The sequence below is a fragment of the Myotis yumanensis genome, unplaced genomic scaffold (assembly GCF_028538775.1).
Source record: "Myotis yumanensis isolate MYYU_CA2020_CCGP unplaced genomic scaffold, mMyoYum1.0.hap1 SCAF_23, whole genome shotgun sequence".
Lineage (NCBI taxonomy): Eukaryota > Metazoa > Chordata > Mammalia > Chiroptera > Vespertilionidae > Myotis > Myotis yumanensis.
Window position 1 is genome coordinate 13045512 of NW_027223774.1, and position 19315 is coordinate 13064826.

Below are 19315 nucleotides of genomic sequence, written 5' to 3' on the forward strand. Positions count from 1 at the left end.
CACACAGGTATTCAACTGAATGAGAACTCCAGTTCTGTGTGACCTTGGGCAAGTCCTTTCTCCTCTCTGGGTCTCCGCTTTTCCATCTGTGAAATGGGAGGGGTGGTGCTCCTGTGTGCCACCCGCACTGCAGTCAGCAAACTTTTTCTAGTAGATGTTTTAGAAATATTAGGCATAGAGTCCCTTTCACATGTCTTTTACAGCCCTTTAAAATGTAAAAGCCATTCTTAACTCGTGTTGTGTAAAACAGGTAGCAAGACTCCTGCACTAGAGAAACCCTTGTAACTGTACACAAGGAGCCTGACCAAGATCTTCATAGCAGCAGTGATGTGAGGGCAAGAAATTGGAAATAGTCTACAGGTCCATCAAGAGAAGGATGGAGCCCTAACCGGTTTGGCTCAGTGGATAGAGCGTCGGCCTGCGGACTGAAAGGTCCCAGGTTCGATTCCGGTCAAAGGCATATACCTTGGTTGCGGGCACATCCCCGGTGGGAGGTATGCAGGAGGCAGCTGATCCAAGTTTCTAACTCTATCCCTCTCCCTTCCTCTTTGTAAAAAATCAATAAAATATATTTTTTTAAAAAAAGAGGAGGATGGATAGGGAAACCTGTGGGGCGCGGCTACAGTGTTTTGGCCAGGTTCAAGCCTCGGACTAATGAAAGGACAGGGTCCTCTCATTGCCGCGTGCAAGTCCCAGCTGGAGGGCAGGGCCCTCCCAGCACAATCATAGCCAACGGCTGTGGTTGTGAGCTTGAACGCCACGTGCCTTGTGATAGCGTTCAGGTGCATGTAGTTAAGTGAAGTTAAAAATCACTAGAATGTTGTAAACAACGTGATCACGCCCCTACTTTGCCTCGTGGCATCTGCTATAAAATAAAGACACGGCTTGTGGCGTTGGCGCTGTCTCATCAGGGAGCAGCGTCTCACAGAGACCCAGCTTTCATTCTCTTGTCTGTCTTTTCTCAATCCTTTCACCCCCCCCACTCAAGGTCACTGAACCAGGCTGAGCTGGCATGGCACGTAAGGTGCCCTGGGGCTGAGTATGTCATGGCCGTGCCGGCTCCCCACAGAAACCATTGCACATCCCTTATCTGAAGCACTGGGCAGCAGCTAAAAAGAATGAGGAGTGCAGGGAGGAATGGGGGGATGATGTGGGGATAAGGATACATATGTAATAACTTAATCAGTAAAGAAATTAAAAAATAATAAAGATACATAAAAAAAGAAGAATGAGGAGTGCAAATGGCATGAAACTAGCCCCCAACATATCACTGAGGGGAAAAACAAACCGCCAGATGCTACATAGGTTTGAAAACGATCAAGGAAACACCACATACATGGGTGTGTATGCAGAATCAAAGGTCTGGGAAAAGCCACTCCCAACTCATGACAGCGGTTACCAACAGGATAGGGAATGGGATTGTGGAGTATTCGATGGTCATAGAAATCTCAAGCCTCATCCTGAAAATGCCAAGTTCGGGCCCCAGCCAGGCGCAGTTGGTTCGCATGTTGTCCCAATACACCAAAGTTGCGGGTTTGACCCCCCGTCAGAGCCCATACACCATCAACCAATAAATGCATAATAAGTGGAACAAAAAAATCAATGTTTCTCTCTCTCAAATCAATATTTTTTTTTTAATAAAATACCAAGTTTGATCCTGTCTCTAGGCTTTCCGCACTGGTCTGCCTTGGGACACTTCCCTGGAGTGTTTATGTGGCTGGTGCTTCTCTGTCAGATCTCTGCTCATTGTTCCCCTCCTCAGACTGATCCCCTGTCTAAAGCATCCGTCCCCAGGGGCTTCGGGGTGGGGGTGGAGAAAGACTTCTCATTTTATTTATTTACTTATTTTAAAAATATTTTTATTGATTTCACAGAGGAAGGGAGAGGGAGAGAGATAGAAACATGATGAGAGAATCATTGATAGGCTGCCTCCTGCACACCCCCCACCCCCACTGGGGATCGAGCCCGTAACCCAGGCATGTGCCCTTTGCGGGAACCGGACCTGGGACCCTTCAGTCCGCAGGCTGACACTCTATCCACTGAACCAAACCGGCTAGGGCAAGACTTCTCATTTTATACCTTTTTTGTACCCTTGAATTTGAACCAAGGGAACTTACTGCCATTCAAAAAAAATAAACGAATAACAATTTTAAAAAACCAAAGTAGCTTTCCTTACCACATCACTCTGTTTTATTTGCCTTGAGACACTTGTCAGTGTCTGAGGTGACCTTGTTTATCAGTTCCCTTGTTTGCTGTTTGCCCACACACACTAGGAGGTGGGCCCCTAGAATAGACAGGACTCTCAGTGAGGCCCCCTGGCTGATGGCTGTGAGCAGGTGCCCAATATATTTGCCAAATGACTGGGCAAATGATGTTTGGAGGGGGGCGGGGTGGTGTCTGTGGGTTTGTTTTTTTTTTCTATAAGAAAAATGTATCTTGAATTATGTAATTCTAATTTCATAATAACATCTCCCCTAGCTCCTCCATAACAGATGAGAAATGGAAAGGGGAGACACGGTTATTGAACTGGGTGATCTTTCAGGATCCGTTCAGCTCTAAACATTTGGTTTTGGGGTGTGTTTTTTCCATCTAGATGGTGAGTGGAATTCCCCCTCTCATAAGACTTTTTTGTGAGAGGGAAGTAGGAGAAGGGGAAATAAACCTTCTGAGGTTTCTCCATCAGCTCTTCTTCCTTCCGCTGTTCTTTGTAGCTGAGGAAGGAGAGGTTTCTAAGTTCCCTTAGGGCCCCAAAGGACAACAGGGGGACCCCCTAAGGACGACAGCTATCAGGCTTGAAGTCCAGGGCAGAGCTTGGATGGGTGCCAGTGGCCTTCCCAGCCCCCTTCTGCGCCTTCTGTAACATAAAACATAAGAGATGGTGCATAGACACCCCTTCTAGTCTCTCAGTATCTACTCCCCTATATTCTGGAAACTACCACTCCTATTTCCCTTTGGGGGGACCAGCATCCGCCATCTCTAAATCCATCGGGTTTGGATGCACTGGACCCCCAACCCTAAGCTCTAGGGGTGGGCTTGTGGCCACAGTCTGGCCAGTCAGAGACACAGTGACTGGCAGGCACGTGACCCAGGGCGGCCGATGAAAACCAGCTCTGGAGCCATTGCTGCAACTCCTGGGAAACCGGTGCCTTCTTTCCACGGAGGATGTTAAGCTCATGGGGTGTGAGGCTGGAGCTGCAAGTCTCTGCTCCCTCGAGCTCAGACCCTGCCTGGGCACGAAGCCAATTCAGAGGAAATAAAACTGAGAGACAGTTCCTGATGACATCATCTGACAACTGGACGCAGTCATGCCTTAAGTCCCCGAACTCTTCAATTACATGGCCCAGTAGATTCCCTGTTTTGCTTTCCCAGATTGAATTGGGTTTGTCACTCACAACTCAAAACAGTTCTGACAAATACCTCCTGCTGCTGCTCAGAAACTAGCAACAGCCGCCCTCCTCTAAGTGGGAATAACCAAACTCTCTTTTCTGCTTTGCGGAAGCCTCTGGCCCCGGCTTCCTCCTTCCCGTTTCCACTGGGAGCCCCACTTCACCCCTGCCTTTCTGTGGCCCGCCCACCGCCTCAGTAGACACCTCCAGTTCTCTTAGGCTGCCTGGGCGCAATTCACAGCCTCTCTCCAAGACCCAGACCATCCTCAGGGATCCCTTGGCCCGCAGGGCACCCAGGCCTGGTCCACAACATTCCTTGAATGTTTCTGCCTTATTCCTGGATGGAGGGGGTGGTGCTTGGGATGATGGGGCTTCACAGAGCATTGCAGGGGCACATTTCTTGGCGGGGGAGCAGTCTCTTCCGCTCTGCTTCCCCATCGTAATACCTAGCACAATGCCTCTTGCACATCTCCTACTGGGGATGTGCCCGCAACCCAGGTACATGCCCTTGACCGGAATCGATCCTGGGACCCTTCAGTCCGCAGGCCGACGCTCCATCCACTGAGCCAAACCGGTTTCGGCAATGAGATATATTTAAAAAAAAAAAAAAAAAAAAAAGAACAGAGGGTCCTTACCTCCCAGCGCTGCCCTGAGGCCTGGAAGAGCTGAGAATAAGCTTCAGTGATGACAGGGGCCCTGGAGAGCAGAGTGGGGGGGCCCTCAGGAAGAGACCCTCCTCTGGCCACCTTCCCCCCCCCCCCCATTTTACCCCCTCCCACCCGACTCACATGCAGTAGAACCCTCCCCAGGAGGTAAATCCGGGATGTCCTTAGAGGCCAGAGTCCTGAACACCTTGTTCAGGCTGGGGGGCTCCTGGGCAGAGGAACAGGGCGCTGAGAAGAAGGCAAGGGTTATGGGAGTGCCCCTGCCACCACCCTTCCCGCTGAGCTTCTAGAGTTTGCCCACCTGCGACCCTGCGGCCCAGGGCTGCATCCAGCTCTAGCTCCTTCCTCCTTGCAAGGCCTGGGGGCCCCCGGGGAAGCAGACCAGGATGCAGGTCATGTTGTCCAGGCTGCCCTGAAGAAGGTGGAGAAAAGAGAGTATCCTGTAGTGGGACATGATTGAATGACCCAGCGCGGGGCCCCACGCTGTCGGAGGCAGAGCTCCCTAACAATCCCTGAGTTCTTGTGGGGGTCTCCCCATTTCTCTCAAGCCCCGTCCATCTGCCAGTCTAAACCAAGCCAACTCACAGGGACAGATCCCTTAGGCCACTCCCCTTACTGGTCTAGCCCCGCCGGCGCTAAGAGAATCACGCCCCTTCCCCAAAGCTCCTCCCACTCTAGTCAGACCTCAAGACCCACTCCACCCGGCCTGTGTGGCTCAGTGGTTGAACATTGATCTATGAACCAGGAGGTCATGGTTCAATTCCCGGTCAGGGCACACGCCCTGGTTTCGGGCTCGATCCCCAGTAGGGGGTGTGCAGCAGGCAGCCGATCAATGATTCTTTTTGTTGTTGTTGTTAGTACAACTCAGCAAAATAAAATTCCTGTTTATTGTGGACAACATTGTTTCACACATACATCGAACAGGCCAAAAAAAACAAAAAACAACAACAAAAAAAAACCCAGCAATTTCATAGACAAAAAAAGGGAAAAAAAGAAACCTTTTTATCTTTGGCTTTTTTAACCATCTCATACAAACCAACTACTTATAGTACAGCTAAGTACATACACAAAAAGTTACTGGAACGCTCGGAATAAGACTGTTTTTTGTTGTTGTTGTTTTTGCTTTTTTTACAAGGTTTTTTTTCTCCTTTGAGATTATAATGAACATGTCACACCACAAGTAAAGTCAGAAGTAGGACAGAGAATGCTCCAAAGGCTGGTTTGGTCATCCCAAGATCATTAAAAATGGCTGACCCCTAACAATATGTACAAAAATATAAAATGTAAATAAAAAATACAAACACATTTTCCTTTTTAAAGTACTTTTAGGAAAAAAAGCAGGGCCTTGGAAGTTTTGGTTCTTTTTTCCTCCCCTGTTGCAAATTCACGTTGTGGTTTTGGTTGGGTGGGGGAGAGTGCGTATCATCTGCAGGTGGCGCTGCCCGAGGCGGGTGGGTAGGCAGGTGGGCGGGAGTCTCTACTCGAAGGTGACCACGTTTAGATTCTGAGACGGGAAGTGGAGGGTGAAGAGGTCACGGAGGCCTTTAACTTTTCCTTTTTTGCTGTCTAGTCATCCTCATCGGTCTTCTGCTTCTTGGTGTCAACATCGTCATCCTCATCATCTTCAGCTGCCCGTTTGCCTGTAGCTGCCTCAGCCTCCTCTTCATCTCCATCCTCTTCCTCACCACCACCTTCCTTTTCCTCCTCCTCCCCTCCTTCTTCCTCTTCTTCATCTACCTCATTGTCAGCCTCCTGCTCCCCATTTTCCTCATTCTCAGCGTTCCCATTCGCAGGTGCATCTCTTCCATTCTCTGCCTCCTCCACAACTTCCTTCTTCTCCTTTAAGTCCTTGGTGGTGATCTCGGAGCTGGTGTCCACGGCCGTGTCTGACATGGTGGGGCACGCCGGTGATCCTATGCAGCGGATTTTTTTTTTTTTTTTTAAAGCGAGAGTTGGAGGACTCTGGTGAAGAAGCTGCCTGAGTCCGCGGTGGTGGAGGAGGCGCGCGGCGGAGGTGGTTGCAGCGAGCGGAGAGGGAGCCACAGGAACAATGCAAAGATGGCTTTTCAGAGCAGACAGTCCGATCAATGATTCTTTCTTTTTTTAAATTTTTTAAAAAATATATTTTATTGATTTTTTTACAGAGAGGAAGGGAGAGAGATAGAGAGTTAGAAACATCGATGAGAGAGAAACACCGATCAGCTGCCTCCTGCACATCTCCTATTGGGGAAGTGCCCGAAACCCAGGTACATGCCCTTGACCGGAATCGAACCTGGGACCTTTCAGTCCGACGCTCTATCCACTGAGCCAAACCGGTTTCGGCAATGATTCTTTCTCATCATTGATGTTTCTGTCTCTCTCTCCCTCTCTTAAAAAAAAAAAAAGAAAGAAAGAAAAAGACCCACTCTGGGCCCTGACTGATCATTTGGTTAGAGCATGGTGCTGATACACCAAGGTTGCGGGTTCGATCCCCAGTTAGGGCACATACAAGAGTCAACCAATGAATGTATAACTAAGTGGAATAATAAATTAATGTCTTTCTCTTTTCTTTTCTTTCTAAAATCAATCAATAAAAATTAAATTAAAAAACAAGACCCACTCCTATGACCCAGGGCCCTCCCACCCAAAAGACCACGCCCTTTCTCTTAAAACCCTCCCACTTATTTATTTAGCACTTCAAGTACCACTTTTCCATCTTGCTTCAAGGCAGCCTGCCCTCTCCACATTTTGGCCCCGCCCCCTTCCAGCAGAAGCCTTTTAGTGGAACTCCACCCCCTGTTTAGTTTTACTCATGCCTCTCCATTAAAGCCCTTCCGCCCTAAAACCATTAGGCTCCTCGCCCCAAGCCCCACCCCAGGACCTTGCACAGGCACGTGTCCAACTGCTGCGCGCAGAGAAGCGCACGGATACGCTCGCGTTCCCGGAGCCGGAGGGGTCGATGGCCCTCGGTGCTGAAGGCCACAGCTCCAGCGCGGCTCAGCACCGCGCGAGAGTCACCGCAGTGTGCCAGGTACAGAAAGCGCGGGGAGACGAGTAACACCACCGCGGTAGAGCCGCCTGGTTCGCCGCGGGGCCAGAGCGAGCGCAGGCGTGCGTCTGCGCTCCAGAAAGCCAGGCGAAGCGCCCGCACACGCCCTCCGGCTCGCCAGGCGCAGGGTCCAACGCCAAGAGCACGTGGCCGGGCAGGTGGCGCGCGCCGAAGAGGGCTGCTCGCGCTCCCCCTTGGCGGTCGAGGACAGCAAAGAAAGCCCAGCCCTGGGGCAGCCCGGGTTACGCGAGCCAAGCGCAATGCGCGTTCTCCATGTGCGCGCGCCAACCTGCGCTGCGCTCGCTCCGAAGCGCAGGCCCTAAGAGGCTGCCTCACCCCCGTGCGGCCGCTGAGCGCATCGCGGGGCGTCCAGGAGGAACCGAAGCGAGGCCCGTTGGGAGCCCTGCGCCCCTCCTCCTCCTCCGCCCCCCTCCTCCTTTTGCGCCGGCCTGAGCAGACACTCCAGCCGGCGGGCAAGGGCCGCCATCCTTCAGTCTTGGGATCAGGAAGGCTTCACCCTCTGCACCTCCCCCCCACCCCCCACTGCATTAATCCCCTCCACTGTGAGATTTTAGACCACCGAAATCTCCTTGATCTGCACTCAAGTCGAGTCACTCAAAGTAATTGGACTACTGAGTCTTCCCTTGTCTCGCACCTTCAAAGGGAGGTTTGGGATCAGGGTCAGGGAAATATAATAGCAAAGTAGCATCCACATTCGCCATGTGTTACACACTATTTTACATCATCACTTCCGGGTTACAGAAGAGGAAACTGAGTCGCAGAACCAGCTGGGACGCGAACTGCAGAATCCATGTTCTCAACACTACATTCTTGGCTTCAGTCCCCACCAGCCCTGCTCCGTCCAAGCTCAGTGGCCTCGCCCCCGTTTTTAAATCTTTAAATCCTTTATTTTTTTAGTTCGACCTCTCCACTTCTGGGTGTCGACCCCGGACTTCGGATGCTTCTTTTCCTGGTCCCGCCACTCATGCAATCCCACAGCCTCAAATTTAATAGTCTCAGTCCTGGCCCCACCTCTAGCCCCGCCTCTTCACTGCTGGCCAGCCCCGACATTCCGCCAAAGCTCGCCTCCTCTCTGCGGGTTACGCCCACCTCCTAGGCCACGCCCCCCCGCTCCTGGCCTCCTATTCCCTTTATATCACGCCTCTAGCTCCTCTGTCTCTGACTGACCCCGCCCAACTATCGGAATATGTAATTATAAATCGGCTTAAGCCCCACCCTTGTCTGAGCTCCTCTCCTGGTCTCAAAACTTTCTGGGTATTTTCTATCCCCTCCCTTTCCCACTCCCTCTGAAAATCCAGACTCAAACCCTGCTTCTCCTCAATGCCACCCCTAACTCCGCTCCTCGGAGATCCACTACCCACCGTTCTTTCCCGAGCCCCGAGCCCCACCCCAGGCTCCGCACCTCTTCCCCTACAGGCCGCGCCCCCTTGCATCTAGACTCCGCCCTTTCTTTTACCATCTTGTCGGCCCCATACCCTATCCTCCGAGCCCCACTCCTCTAGTACAAAAGCCACGCCCTCCTCCCGGTGTTGCCCCGCCCCTGCCCGCCCTCAGGCCCCGCCCCCAGCTCCGCGCTGCAGTGCCTTCCCCGCCGCGGCCCCGCCCGCCCCGCCGAGCCGAGCAAAGGGCGGCGGCGGTGGTGGCGGCTGCTGGAGCTGCCCGGGAGGAGGAGGCGGCAAGGATGGCGCCGGCGTCGTGGGCTCGGTGGAGATGAGTGCCCGCGGCCCCAGGCCCAGGGCGGCGTGGCCGGAGTGGGCGGGGGTCCCGATGCAGGCCCGAGGGGGGCCATGGGGCAGGTCCTGCCGGTCTTCGCCCACTGCAGTGAGTAGGGGCAGGCTCCGGCCTGGTGCGGGGCTCAGAGGCCCGGGTGGGCTCCTCCCTGGTATCCTGTCCGCACCGGGCCGCGGGCGAGCAGGGATGGGGGAGGGGGCGAAGGAGACAAAGGATGCTCTCCCCTCCCCCCGCGATCTAGCGGCAACGGGGGCGACCTGACCCGGAGGACTTGAGTGACACAGGGCGGAGTTGGGGGGCACTGAGATAATTGGCGTGGGGGCGCGCTGGGCGCTGGGGTGTGTGGCCAGGCCTCGCCCCGGGGATGAGGACGTTTGCCGGGAGCTGTCCCCAAGCCTGGTGCTGGCCGCAGCGGGCGGGGAGGGCGGTTGAATGGAGGGGTAGAATCAGGATGGAAAAGAGAAGTCTGACACCCCCTCCCCCGCATCACCCACCTTCGCATCCCACCTCTGTTTTCTGCCCTGACTCACAGGCAGCCCCGACCTCGCCCAAACTGTCCAACCTCCTGTCCCTGGGAAGCAGCCATTCCTGGGTTGGGGCGAGGACTCCTGGGTCCTTGGCAGGCTTTACCACTGGTTAGTAGTAACCCTGGAAGAGACTCACTCTGCTCCGGCCCTCTGGTTCCTGGCATCCCATTCCCCAGCTAAGGAAACAAGATGGGAGCAGACAGAGTCTGAGTCCAATTTCCAAAGGGTTTTGAGCATCTCCTGTAGGCAAAGCCCCAAGTTCGGTAGCTGTGAGGGGCTGGATTCCACAACTGAAAAAGCCTTGTCTGACCCTCGCCATCTCTGCGCCCAGGGCTCTCATAGTCCTTGTCTCGCATGCTGTCCCACACTCCCGTGGTTCTGACAGCTGGGGATTTCAACACTCTCAGATCTAGCCAATTGCATGTCTGGAAAGTCCAGATGCCAAAATTCTAAGAATTTGTTATTTCAACATTTTAGCGTATCATCCCAAATTCTAAGGTCTTTACTGGGCTTATAAAGGGTGGCCCTACATGATCTCCCACCTTATTTATCATCCCTCATCCCCCACCCTTCTTCCCCTCAGTTACCCGGCTCCAAGTGCATGTTTGCACCTCTCTTTTCCTCAAATTGACAAAGAGTGCCTGCCTCAGGGCCTTTGCACTGAGCTTTTCCATCTGCCTGGGAGATTCTTCCCTAAATACCTGCTTGGATTCTTCATTCAGACCTCTGCTCAAATGTCATCTTATCAGAGAAATCTTCTCACCACCCTGTCTGAAGGAGCACCCTCTCTCGGTCTCTTCCCTTATCAAGCTCTTTTCTCCACACACTTAAAGCACCAACGTCATCTATTTACTTGTTTATTGTCTGTCTCCTCTAGAAGCTTTTGAGGGCAGGGGTTTTGTCTGTATTGTTCGCAGTTGTATCCTTGGGGTTAAAACAGTGCCCAGCCCAAAGTGGGCGTTCACCAAATGGTTGTGGAAAGAATGAGTGAATTGATACCTCCTAAGACTCCTAATTTGAAGAGTCTGAAATTAGGGTTCCTGGACTTGAACTTCTAAGACTGAGCTTCTCATAGACATGAGTTAGGCTTGCCCAGCCGGTGTGGCTCAGTGATTGAGTGTCAACCTATGAACCTGGAGGTCACGGTTCCATTGCTGGTCAGGGCACGTGCCTGGACTGCGGGCTTGATCCTCAGTGTGGAGTGTGTAGGAGGCAGCCAATTAATGATTCTCTCTTACCATTAATGTTTCTATCTCTCTCTCCCTCTTCCTTCCTTTCTGAAATCAATAAAAATGTATTTTTTTAAAAAAAGAAATGAGTTTCCCTGACTGGTTTGGCTCAGTGGCTAGAGCGTCGGCCTGCGGACTGAAGGGTCCCAGGTTCGATTCCGGTCAAGGGCATGTACCTTGGTTGCGGGCACATCCCCAGTAGGAGGTGTGCAGGAGGCACTGATTGATGTTTCTGTCTCATCAATGTTTCTAACTTTCTATCTCTCACCCTTCCTCTCTGTAAAAAAATCAATAAAATATATTTTTTAAAAAAAGAAATGAGTTAGGCTTTACAGTCTGTGTGCAAATGTTGTAAAGGCCCTGGGACTCAAATATTCTAAGATTCCTTAACTCCGACCATCCAGGTTCCCAGGACTGGCACATTTCAGTGGTCAGACAGTCTAAACTTCTAAGAATCTTTGCTTTTCCCCCCTCTCCCAGAAGAAGCTCCGTCTACGGCCTCCTCTACCCCTGATTCCACGGAAGGTAAGTGGAGGGGGAGGACGTCAAAATGTGACTTGAAAGAGGCTCACAGCTGGGGAGGAGGGGAGGAGGGTGGTCAGGGTCCTCCTCCGAGGAGCTCACGCCTGCTTTGCTCACCGCAGGAGGGAACGACGACTCGGATTTCCGGGAGCTGCACACAGCCCGGGAGTTCTCAGAGGACGACGAGGAAGAGACCACGTCGCAGGACTGGGGCACCCCCCGGGAGCTGACCTTCTCCTACATTGCCTTCGACGGCGGGGTGGGCTCCGGAGCGCGCCGGGATTCGGCTGCCCGCCGGCCCCGGCCCCAGGGCCGCTCGGTCTCAGAAACAAGAGACCCACCCCCCCAGCCCGGCCTGGGCGACAGCCTGGAGAGCATCCCCAGCCTGAGCCAATCCCCGGAGCCTGTGCGCCGGGGAGACCCTGACACTGCCCCGCAGGCCGAGCGCACCCCGGAGGGCCTGGGGCTCCCGCTGGACCAGCTGGACTGGGTGGCCCGGGGAGCGGGGTCCGGGGAGGACTCTGCCACCAGTAGCTCCACGCCCCTGGAAGACGAGGAGCCCGACGGGTCGGAGGCCAGAGAGACTGGGAATGGTGAGATGTCCCCACGTGCTGGGACCAGTCACCAGGGGCGGGTAGTTAGACTCTTCCCAGGGCACCTCCAAGGTGAGAGCTCATGGCCTTCTCTCTCTAACGCGCCAGAACTGGACCTACAACTCGAATTCGCTCAGTCCTCGCCGCCCGGCGCCTTGACTCCACCATCCAGCCCTGGCTCTGGGACTCCCCAGGCCGGGACCCCGTCCCCGCCCGGATCTCGGGATTCGAACTCATGGCCTGCTGAGCCCTCGCTGGACGAGAAAGAGGAAGAGCCTAGGAGGCAGCTGGATCGGGAACCAATCACGGGGCAGTGCCTTGTTAGCACGGACCAATCAGAATCCACACTGGAACCACACCCTCTAGGTAAACTGCTTGAGCGAAGGTGCTCCTTCAGATCACAGCGAGGGTGGGAGGGTTGCAATTTGAAGGGACCAACTTCTTGAAGGAATGGAGAGTGGAGAAGGGAGGAGGCTGGACGTATGAATTCCGCCCTTTAAATGCCCATTATCTAAGATTGCCATTGGCTCTTTTTTTCTTCTTCTTTTCTTTTTTTTCTTTTTTTCTTTCTTTCTTTCTTTTTTCTTTTTTTTTTCTTTTTTTTTTGTCAATGGCTCTTTTTATATAGATTTCCACTGGGAAGTTAGCCCTGCTTTTCGAGCATTAGGATTGCTGATTGCTAAAAAGTAAAAAATGAATAAATCCCTCTTTTGGAGTGCTCCCCCTAGAGGCTGATTGTGGAACAGGCCAAACCCCAGAAAAAAATAAAGCTCTCTTCTGGATGTGGCTGTGGGACAGTCATAAGTAAACTCTGTGCCTTTCAAACTCTCCTCTCCCCTGACCGCATCCGCCAGCCAGCGGCAAGCAGACGCTGCGTTACTTTAGAATATGCTCAGCCTCCACGAACCGCCAAGGGCTGGCCGCTTACAGACACCACGGCTGGGGGCTGTTTACAAAGAGAACCACCCCTTTTTGGAACTGTCCCCACCTCCGTGGAGAGCCATTGGCTGGGTGCGAAGGGGCCCCGCCCCCCCTGCTCCCTCCCTCTGGGTTCCACTGAAGTGGGCAAAAGCCCCGAGAAGCGGTGGAGTCCGCAGCCTTTCACGCGGAGCAGAGATGGGGAGTAAAGGTGGGCCTGCGGGGCGGGCTGGGATCGGGGCTGGGGGGCGGCGGAAAGGGACCCAGATTCGCTACCGCCCTCACGTCTGGGAGGATGCTTCCTATTGGTCCCAGATTCCCCAGAGCTGCAGGCTGAGGCTGGGGGGTTTTGGGGGTGTCGAGGGAGAGCGCGAAGGGAGCGTGGGGTACCCTCTCCCCCAAGACAGGGCTTTGGAGTCTAAGAGCAGGAAGGCACCCTCCCCCAGCCTCGGGCCCAGGCGGCGCTGTCACTCAGGGGCTGGATGGGCCAGCACAGCTGCAGGCTCGGCCCCCTCCCCCCGCGAGCCTAAACTTAGCCCCCGCCTCGGGCGACCCGGCCCCTCCCCCACCCGCTGGCGCGGGCCTCGGGGAGCCTGCAGGGGAGGCCCCTGCGCCTGGGGGTGGGGGGTGGCCTGCCCTAGTTAAAGGTAGATGGGAGGGTGTGTACAGGGAGGATACGAAGGGGAGTCAGGCTCCGAGAAGAACCATCGGGATGGGTCAGGGTTTGATTGGAGTGAGGGTGAGAGGGTGAAGAGCGTCTGGAAAGAAGTGGAAGGGTCTGCGCTCCTGGTTAGCGGATTATTGGGAGGCTGATACAGTGTAGATGGGTGAGATGAAACACAGGGTCTGGAGGTTATTTTTATTTTATTTTATTGGTTTTTTACAGAGAGGAAGGGAGAGGGATAGAGAGTTAGAAACATTGATGAGAGAGAAATATCGATCAGCTGCCTCCTGCACACTTCCCACTGGGGATGTGCCCGCAACCAAGGTACATGCCCTTGACTGGAATCGAACCCGAGACCCTTCAGTCCGCAGGCCGACGCTCTATCCACTGAGCCAAACTGGCTAGGGCTGGAGGGTGTTTTTTTTTTTAATTTTTAAAACTATATTTCTTTATTGATTTCAGAGAGGAAGGGAGTGGGAGAGAGAGATAGAAACATCAATGATGAGCGAATCATTGATTGGCTGCCTCCTGCATGCCCCCCATTGGGAATCGAACCCTGGACCCTTCAGTCCGCCGGCCAACGCTCTATCCACTGAGCCAAACCAACTAGGGCTGGTCTGGAGATTATTGATAGGACTTGGGAGGTGGGTCTCAGAAAAAGGTCAGAAATGTGGGTGAGATGCTTAAGAAGGAGGGTGGGTTATTAATACATTTAGGACTTAGAAAAATGTGCTGGTAGGGATATCAAGGAGCTATCGCTTTACACTATCAGATTGCCCCAAAATATAAAGAACAGTAACGCCCACTGCTGGGCAGGATGCTGGGAAAAGATCACCATCGCTTTGCTCATGGAGATGAGAATTGTTACAGTCTTGCTAGTAAGCCACCTGGGAGTATTTATGACATCCACCCAGCCGTTCCACCTTGGGATTCTCTCTCAGAGAGAAGAGCCCTAACTGGTTTGGCTCAGTGGATAGAGCATCGGCCTGCGGACTAAAGGGTCCCAGGCTCGATTCCGGTCAAGAGCATGTACCTTGGTTGCGGGCACATCATCAGTAGAGGGTGTGCAGGAGGCAGCTGATCGATGTTGTCTCTCTCATCGGTGTTTCTAACTCTCTATCCCTCTCCCTTCCTCTCTGTAAAAAAAGAAAAGAAAAAGAAAGAGAGAAGAATATCTGGAGAAGGCTGGTGCTTGCAGTACTGTTATGGAAAGGAGGGGAGGGAACAATGAATGGTCCAGCAATAGATACATGATCGAATAAAATGAATGACAGTGAAGCTACACTTCAGAGTATTGTGGCGCTCTTCATTAAAAAGAATGAATTAAGAGCTATTCCAGTTGACTAGCAGGGAATTCCAGGAGGGAAGATAGATTGAGATATGTGTGATGCAGAAACGTGTGTATATGCGATTCCACTTTTCATACATAATGACCAAAAGTTGGGTCCACACATCATCTATGCTTGGAGTAAGATAAAGAGACTTGCTAGATGGTTAACTTGGGTTTTCCAAGAGGGGGAGAGGGGAGGCAGTATGGAATAAAAGCCGACACTAAAACATTGGAAATTGGATTAAGGCTGACACGACTGTGTCAAGGGGTCATGGTTCAGCCCTGAGACAGGAGATGGGAGGTCAAGAGGTCAGCCAGGCCAGGCCCAAACCCCAGCCTGATTGCCCCCCTCCTCCACAGTGGCGGACTTGCTGTACTGGAAGGACACGAAGACATCAGGAGTGGTCTTCACAGGCCTCATGGTCTCCCTGTTGTGCCTCCTGCACTTTAGCATCGTGTCCGTGGCCGCCCATGTGGCCCTGTTGCTGCTCTGTGGCACCATCTCTCTCAGGGTTTACCGAAAAGTGCTGCAGGCCGTGCACCGGGGGGACGGTGCCAACCCCTTCCAGTGAGAACCCCCAGCCCTGACCCTGACTCTCCAGACCCCAGTGCTGACCCTAAGTCATGACCTATGACCTCAGTTCAGGCACCAACTTCTCACCCTGGTCCTGACCCCATCCTATTCCTCTTTCTGACTCAACCTGGCCCTGCCCCTGACTAAACCATGCTCTGGCCCTTCCATTGCAGCCCTAACCTGTAATCCTAATCTCTTAGCCTTAACCCTTGATCCCATCTCCTGACCCTGACCCTGACCTTGACCTTAGCCCTCTACACCTGGCCTTCCTCCAAACCCCATTTCTTGCCCTTGTCCCAGCCACACCTCTCAGCCTGAGCCCCACCCACCCACTGAGTCACCTCACACCCCTTTGTCCTCTCAGGGCCTATCTGGACGTGGACCTGACCCTGACTCGGGAGCAGATAGAACGTTTGTCCCAGCAGATTGCCTCCAAAGTGGTCTCTGCGGCCACCCAGCTGCGGCATTTCTTCCTGGTAGAAGACCTCGTGGACTCCCTCAAGGTGCCCAAAGCCCCCCTTCTCTCCTGGGTTCCCAACCATTCGCCTTCCTGCCCCTGGGGGGTAGGAGGACCGTTTCTGGGTAAGTTCAGAGCCTGGGGAGTGCCTTATAAGCTCTGCTGACCCTGACCCTGACCCTCACCCCCAGCTCGCCCTTCTCTTCTACATCTTGACCTTCGTGGGTGCCGTCTTCAATGGTTTGACTCTTCTCATTCTGGGTGAGCTGGGAAGGCGGTGGGGGGCTGGGTGAGGAGGTGGGTCATTGAGGGGAACAGGGACCCAGATGGAATTGTTCATCTCTTGTGAGAACCCTGACCCCCCATCTCTGTGCCCACAGGAGTGATTGGTGTATTCACCGTCCCCCTGCTGTACCGACAGCATCAGGTGAGTGTGACAGGCCCTCTTTTAGGCCCACAGTTGGCGGTATCCCAGCCAAATATGACTGGTCTGGCTGCCCCCCCCCCCCCCCCCCGCCTACAGTCAGGGTTCCATTGACAGATGTCCCAACCAGGGACAAGAGGACCAACTGGTGTTTCTGCCCCTGAAAGGATCAGGGTCTGACTGACATAGGTCCCAGCCAGGCACAGGTGCTCTGGCTGCTGCCCCTCAATAGAGCTAGAGTCTAACCCAGTGATGGCGAACCTTTTGAGCTCGGCGCGTCAGCATTTTGAAAAACCCTAACTTAACTCTGGTGCCGTGCCACATATAGAAAATTTTTGATATTTGCAACCATAGTAAAACAAAGACTTATATTTTTGATATTTATTCATTTTATATATTTAAATGCCATTTAACAAAGAAAAATCAACCAAAAAAATGACATGCGTGTCATAGGTTCGCCATCCCTGGTCTAACCAATATATTTAAGCAGCCAGAGACGGGCGTTTTGATTGGTGTCCCCTCACGGAGCCAGGATTTGACTGACATGCCCCAGCCCAAGGTGGGTGGACTAACTGATGCTCCTCGCTGACGATGCGCCCGAGGTCTGACTGGCAAGTCCTCCTTCCCTGCCACAGCCTCACACGGAACAACACTCATCCTAGCCAGAAACAGGCAGACAGATGAATGCCTTCTCCCCCTGATACCACCAGAGACTGACAAACACATAGTCCAGCTGCAGACAGACAAACAAACCGATGCCATCTATCCTTACACGTACTCTGGGTCTGATGGACACCATCCCAGGCAACACAGGTGGACCGACTGATGCTCTCACTCCCTGAAGTTGCCAGGGACTGACGTCTCCGGCAGAATGGGTGGATGACTTCTGCCCAGAATGCTGACAGAACCAAGGCCAACTGACTTGTATCCTATCCAGAGACAGACAGAGGGACTGACACTCCCTCCTCCAGCACAGCTGAGAGTCAAATAACGCATGTCCCTGTCAGAGATAGGCCTAACTTCTTAACATGCTGGACCGACACTATGGATTAAATGAGTATTTAAATCAATGACAGCTAACACTAATGCCTCTACTTTCACTCTATCCCTAAACACACACACACACACACACACACACACACACACACACACCACTCAACAGCCCACTCAACAGACTCGCTGTCAAATTCTCAAGTCTACCTGACATCACCCCACACACACAGAGTGTGGCCCAATCGACTGACACTTCAACTTGAACTTGTCTTTCAGGGCATCAGGTTTAAAGTTTATTTTATTTTATAATTTTGATTTTTTACAGAGAGGAAGGGAGAGGGAATAGAGAGTTAGAAACATCAATGTGAGAGAAACATGGATCAGTTGCCTCCTGCACACCCCTTACTGGCAACCAAGGTACATGCCCTTGATGGGAATCGAACCTGGGACCCTTGAGTCCGCAGGCCGACACTCTATCCACTGAGCCAAACTGGTTAGGGCACAGGTTTAAAGTTGAAAGTGGAGTCATCCCCCCAAATTCTGACTTGGATGTGGGGGAGAAAGCATCCTCCTGCATAAATTAGGAAGAGGAACCCCCTCTAATCTCTCCTTTGATCCTTTCTTGGTCTCTCCAGGCCCAGATCGACCAGTATGTGGGATTGGTGACCAATCAGTTGAGCCACATCAAAGCTAAGTAAGGGCATGGGATGGAGAGGGGTGAGATGGGGAAGGGGGGAATGTGAGAACTCCCCATTCCCTGCCCCTAAATCTCCTGGGGCTGAATGCCCCCTTCTCAAAGTAGGGTGCCAGACAATTCCAACGCAAGCTATTAGCTGGAGGGCAGGGCTAGTTCCCCAACCCAGCTTTCCTCTTAGTTCTCAGAATTGGTAATTCTTCATTCTCGGCGTCTTACCCCACGTGACTCTACCTGTTTCTCCCTCAGGATCCGAGCTAAGATCCCAGGGACCGGAGCCCTTGCCTCGGCAGCAGCCTCAGTCTCCGGATCCAAAGCCAAAGCCGAATGAAAAGGGCGTCTCTGTCCGCGGGACGCCTGCCCCCACCACCTGCAGCACCCCCGTCCCCCTCGATCTCCCTCTCATCCCCACCCTCTTCCCTTCCCGGCCCCAGCCATATCCGGGTGGGTGTCTGGATCACTCACACCAGGCGCAAATTGCCTGAGCGGCCAGGACTACATTTCCCAAGAGGCTCTGCTCCAGGAGTCCAGGAAAAGCGAGGCACCTTGGCCGAGGTCCTGCTGGTACTTGTAGTTGTCTAGGTAGGGCACCCGCCCTGCACTTACCCCGCCGCTGGAGGCGCCGTGAGGGCTTGGTGTCTTCTGGACGCTACTGGGCCCAAACCAGGGCTTTGCATGGGGCCCAGGGGCGGCCTGAGCTTGGATTTACACCGTAATAAAGACTTCTGTGGAAACCCAAGGCTTCTTGTTCTTCAAGCCCCCTCCAGCTTTCACCTTCCTTCACGAAAAAGTACTTAAGAGTCCTAGCTGGTTTGGCTCAGTGAGTAGAGCGTCGGCCTGCAGACTGAAGGGTCCCGGGTTCGATTCTGGCCAAGAGCACATGCTTGGGTTGCTGTCTCGATCCCCAGTGTGGGGCCTGCAGGAGGCAGCCAATCAGTGATTCTCTCTCATCATTGACGTTTCTATCTCTCCATCTCCCTTCCTCTCTGAAATCAATAAAGATATATATTTTTTTAAAAAGTACTTAAGCGACACTCAAGGAGGAACCTTCCCCATCTCTGCAGAAGAAGCCCCCTGGACCATCTGTTTAGATGATGAAATGACTGAGGGGAGGAGGCTAGGAGATTGATTGCCCATCCAAGGGCTAACCAATCCTTGGCAGCCACTTTCAATACCTGTGCCCAAGGCAGCACCCCTAGCCATTCCCCACACTCTACCTGCTGCACAGCCATCTCATCTGAAATCCAGACACATGGCCACTGCCTTCTTTTTTTAAAATATATTTTATTGATTTTTTTACAGAGAGGAAGGGAGAGGGATAGAGAGTTAGAAACATTGATGAGAGAGAAACATCCATCAGTTGCCTCCTGCACACCCCCTACTGGGGATATGCCTGCAACCAAGGTACATGCCCTTGACCGGAATCGAACCTGGGACCCTTCAGTCCTCAGGCTGACGCTCTCCACTGAGCAAAACCAGCTAGGGCGGCCACTGCGTTCTGAACAACTGCCCCGCAAACATATCCAACTCATCCCTCCCCCTACCTGATTTCATATAGG

General features: G+C 53.1%; 2 protein-coding genes across 3 annotated transcripts; one reads left to right on the forward strand and one right to left on the reverse strand.

Annotated features, from left to right (window-relative positions):
* Positions 1–5594: 5594 nt before the first annotated feature.
* On the reverse strand, positions 5595–6141 carry LOC138999694 (prothymosin alpha-like). The gene has a single exon (XM_070401893.1). It carries the CDS (start codon positions 5942–5944, stop codon positions 5618–5620), a length of 327 nt encoding a protein of 108 aa, XP_070257994.1. The 5' UTR covers positions 5945–6141; the 3' UTR covers positions 5595–5617.
* A 2565-nt stretch (positions 6142–8706) lies between these two features.
* RTN2 (reticulon 2) lies at positions 8707–18495 on the forward strand. 2 transcript variants are annotated; one of them, XM_070401884.1, is made up of 10 exons: positions 8707–8921; positions 11068–11112; positions 11232–11702; positions 11811–12068; positions 14975–15182; positions 15553–15691; positions 15837–15906; positions 16026–16072; positions 17698–17756; positions 18006–18495. In XM_070401884.1, exons 1-10 carry the CDS (start codon positions 8888–8890, stop codon positions 18085–18087), a joined length of 1413 nt encoding a protein of 470 aa, XP_070257985.1. In that variant the 5' UTR covers positions 8707–8887; the 3' UTR covers positions 18088–18495. The 2 variants fall into 2 exon arrangements, with proteins under 2 accessions (XP_070257985.1, XP_070257986.1); XM_070401885.1 differs by lacking the exons at positions 8707–8921; positions 11068–11112; positions 11232–11702; positions 11811–12068 and adding an exon at positions 12738–12831.
* Positions 18496–19315: the final 820 nt, after the last annotated feature.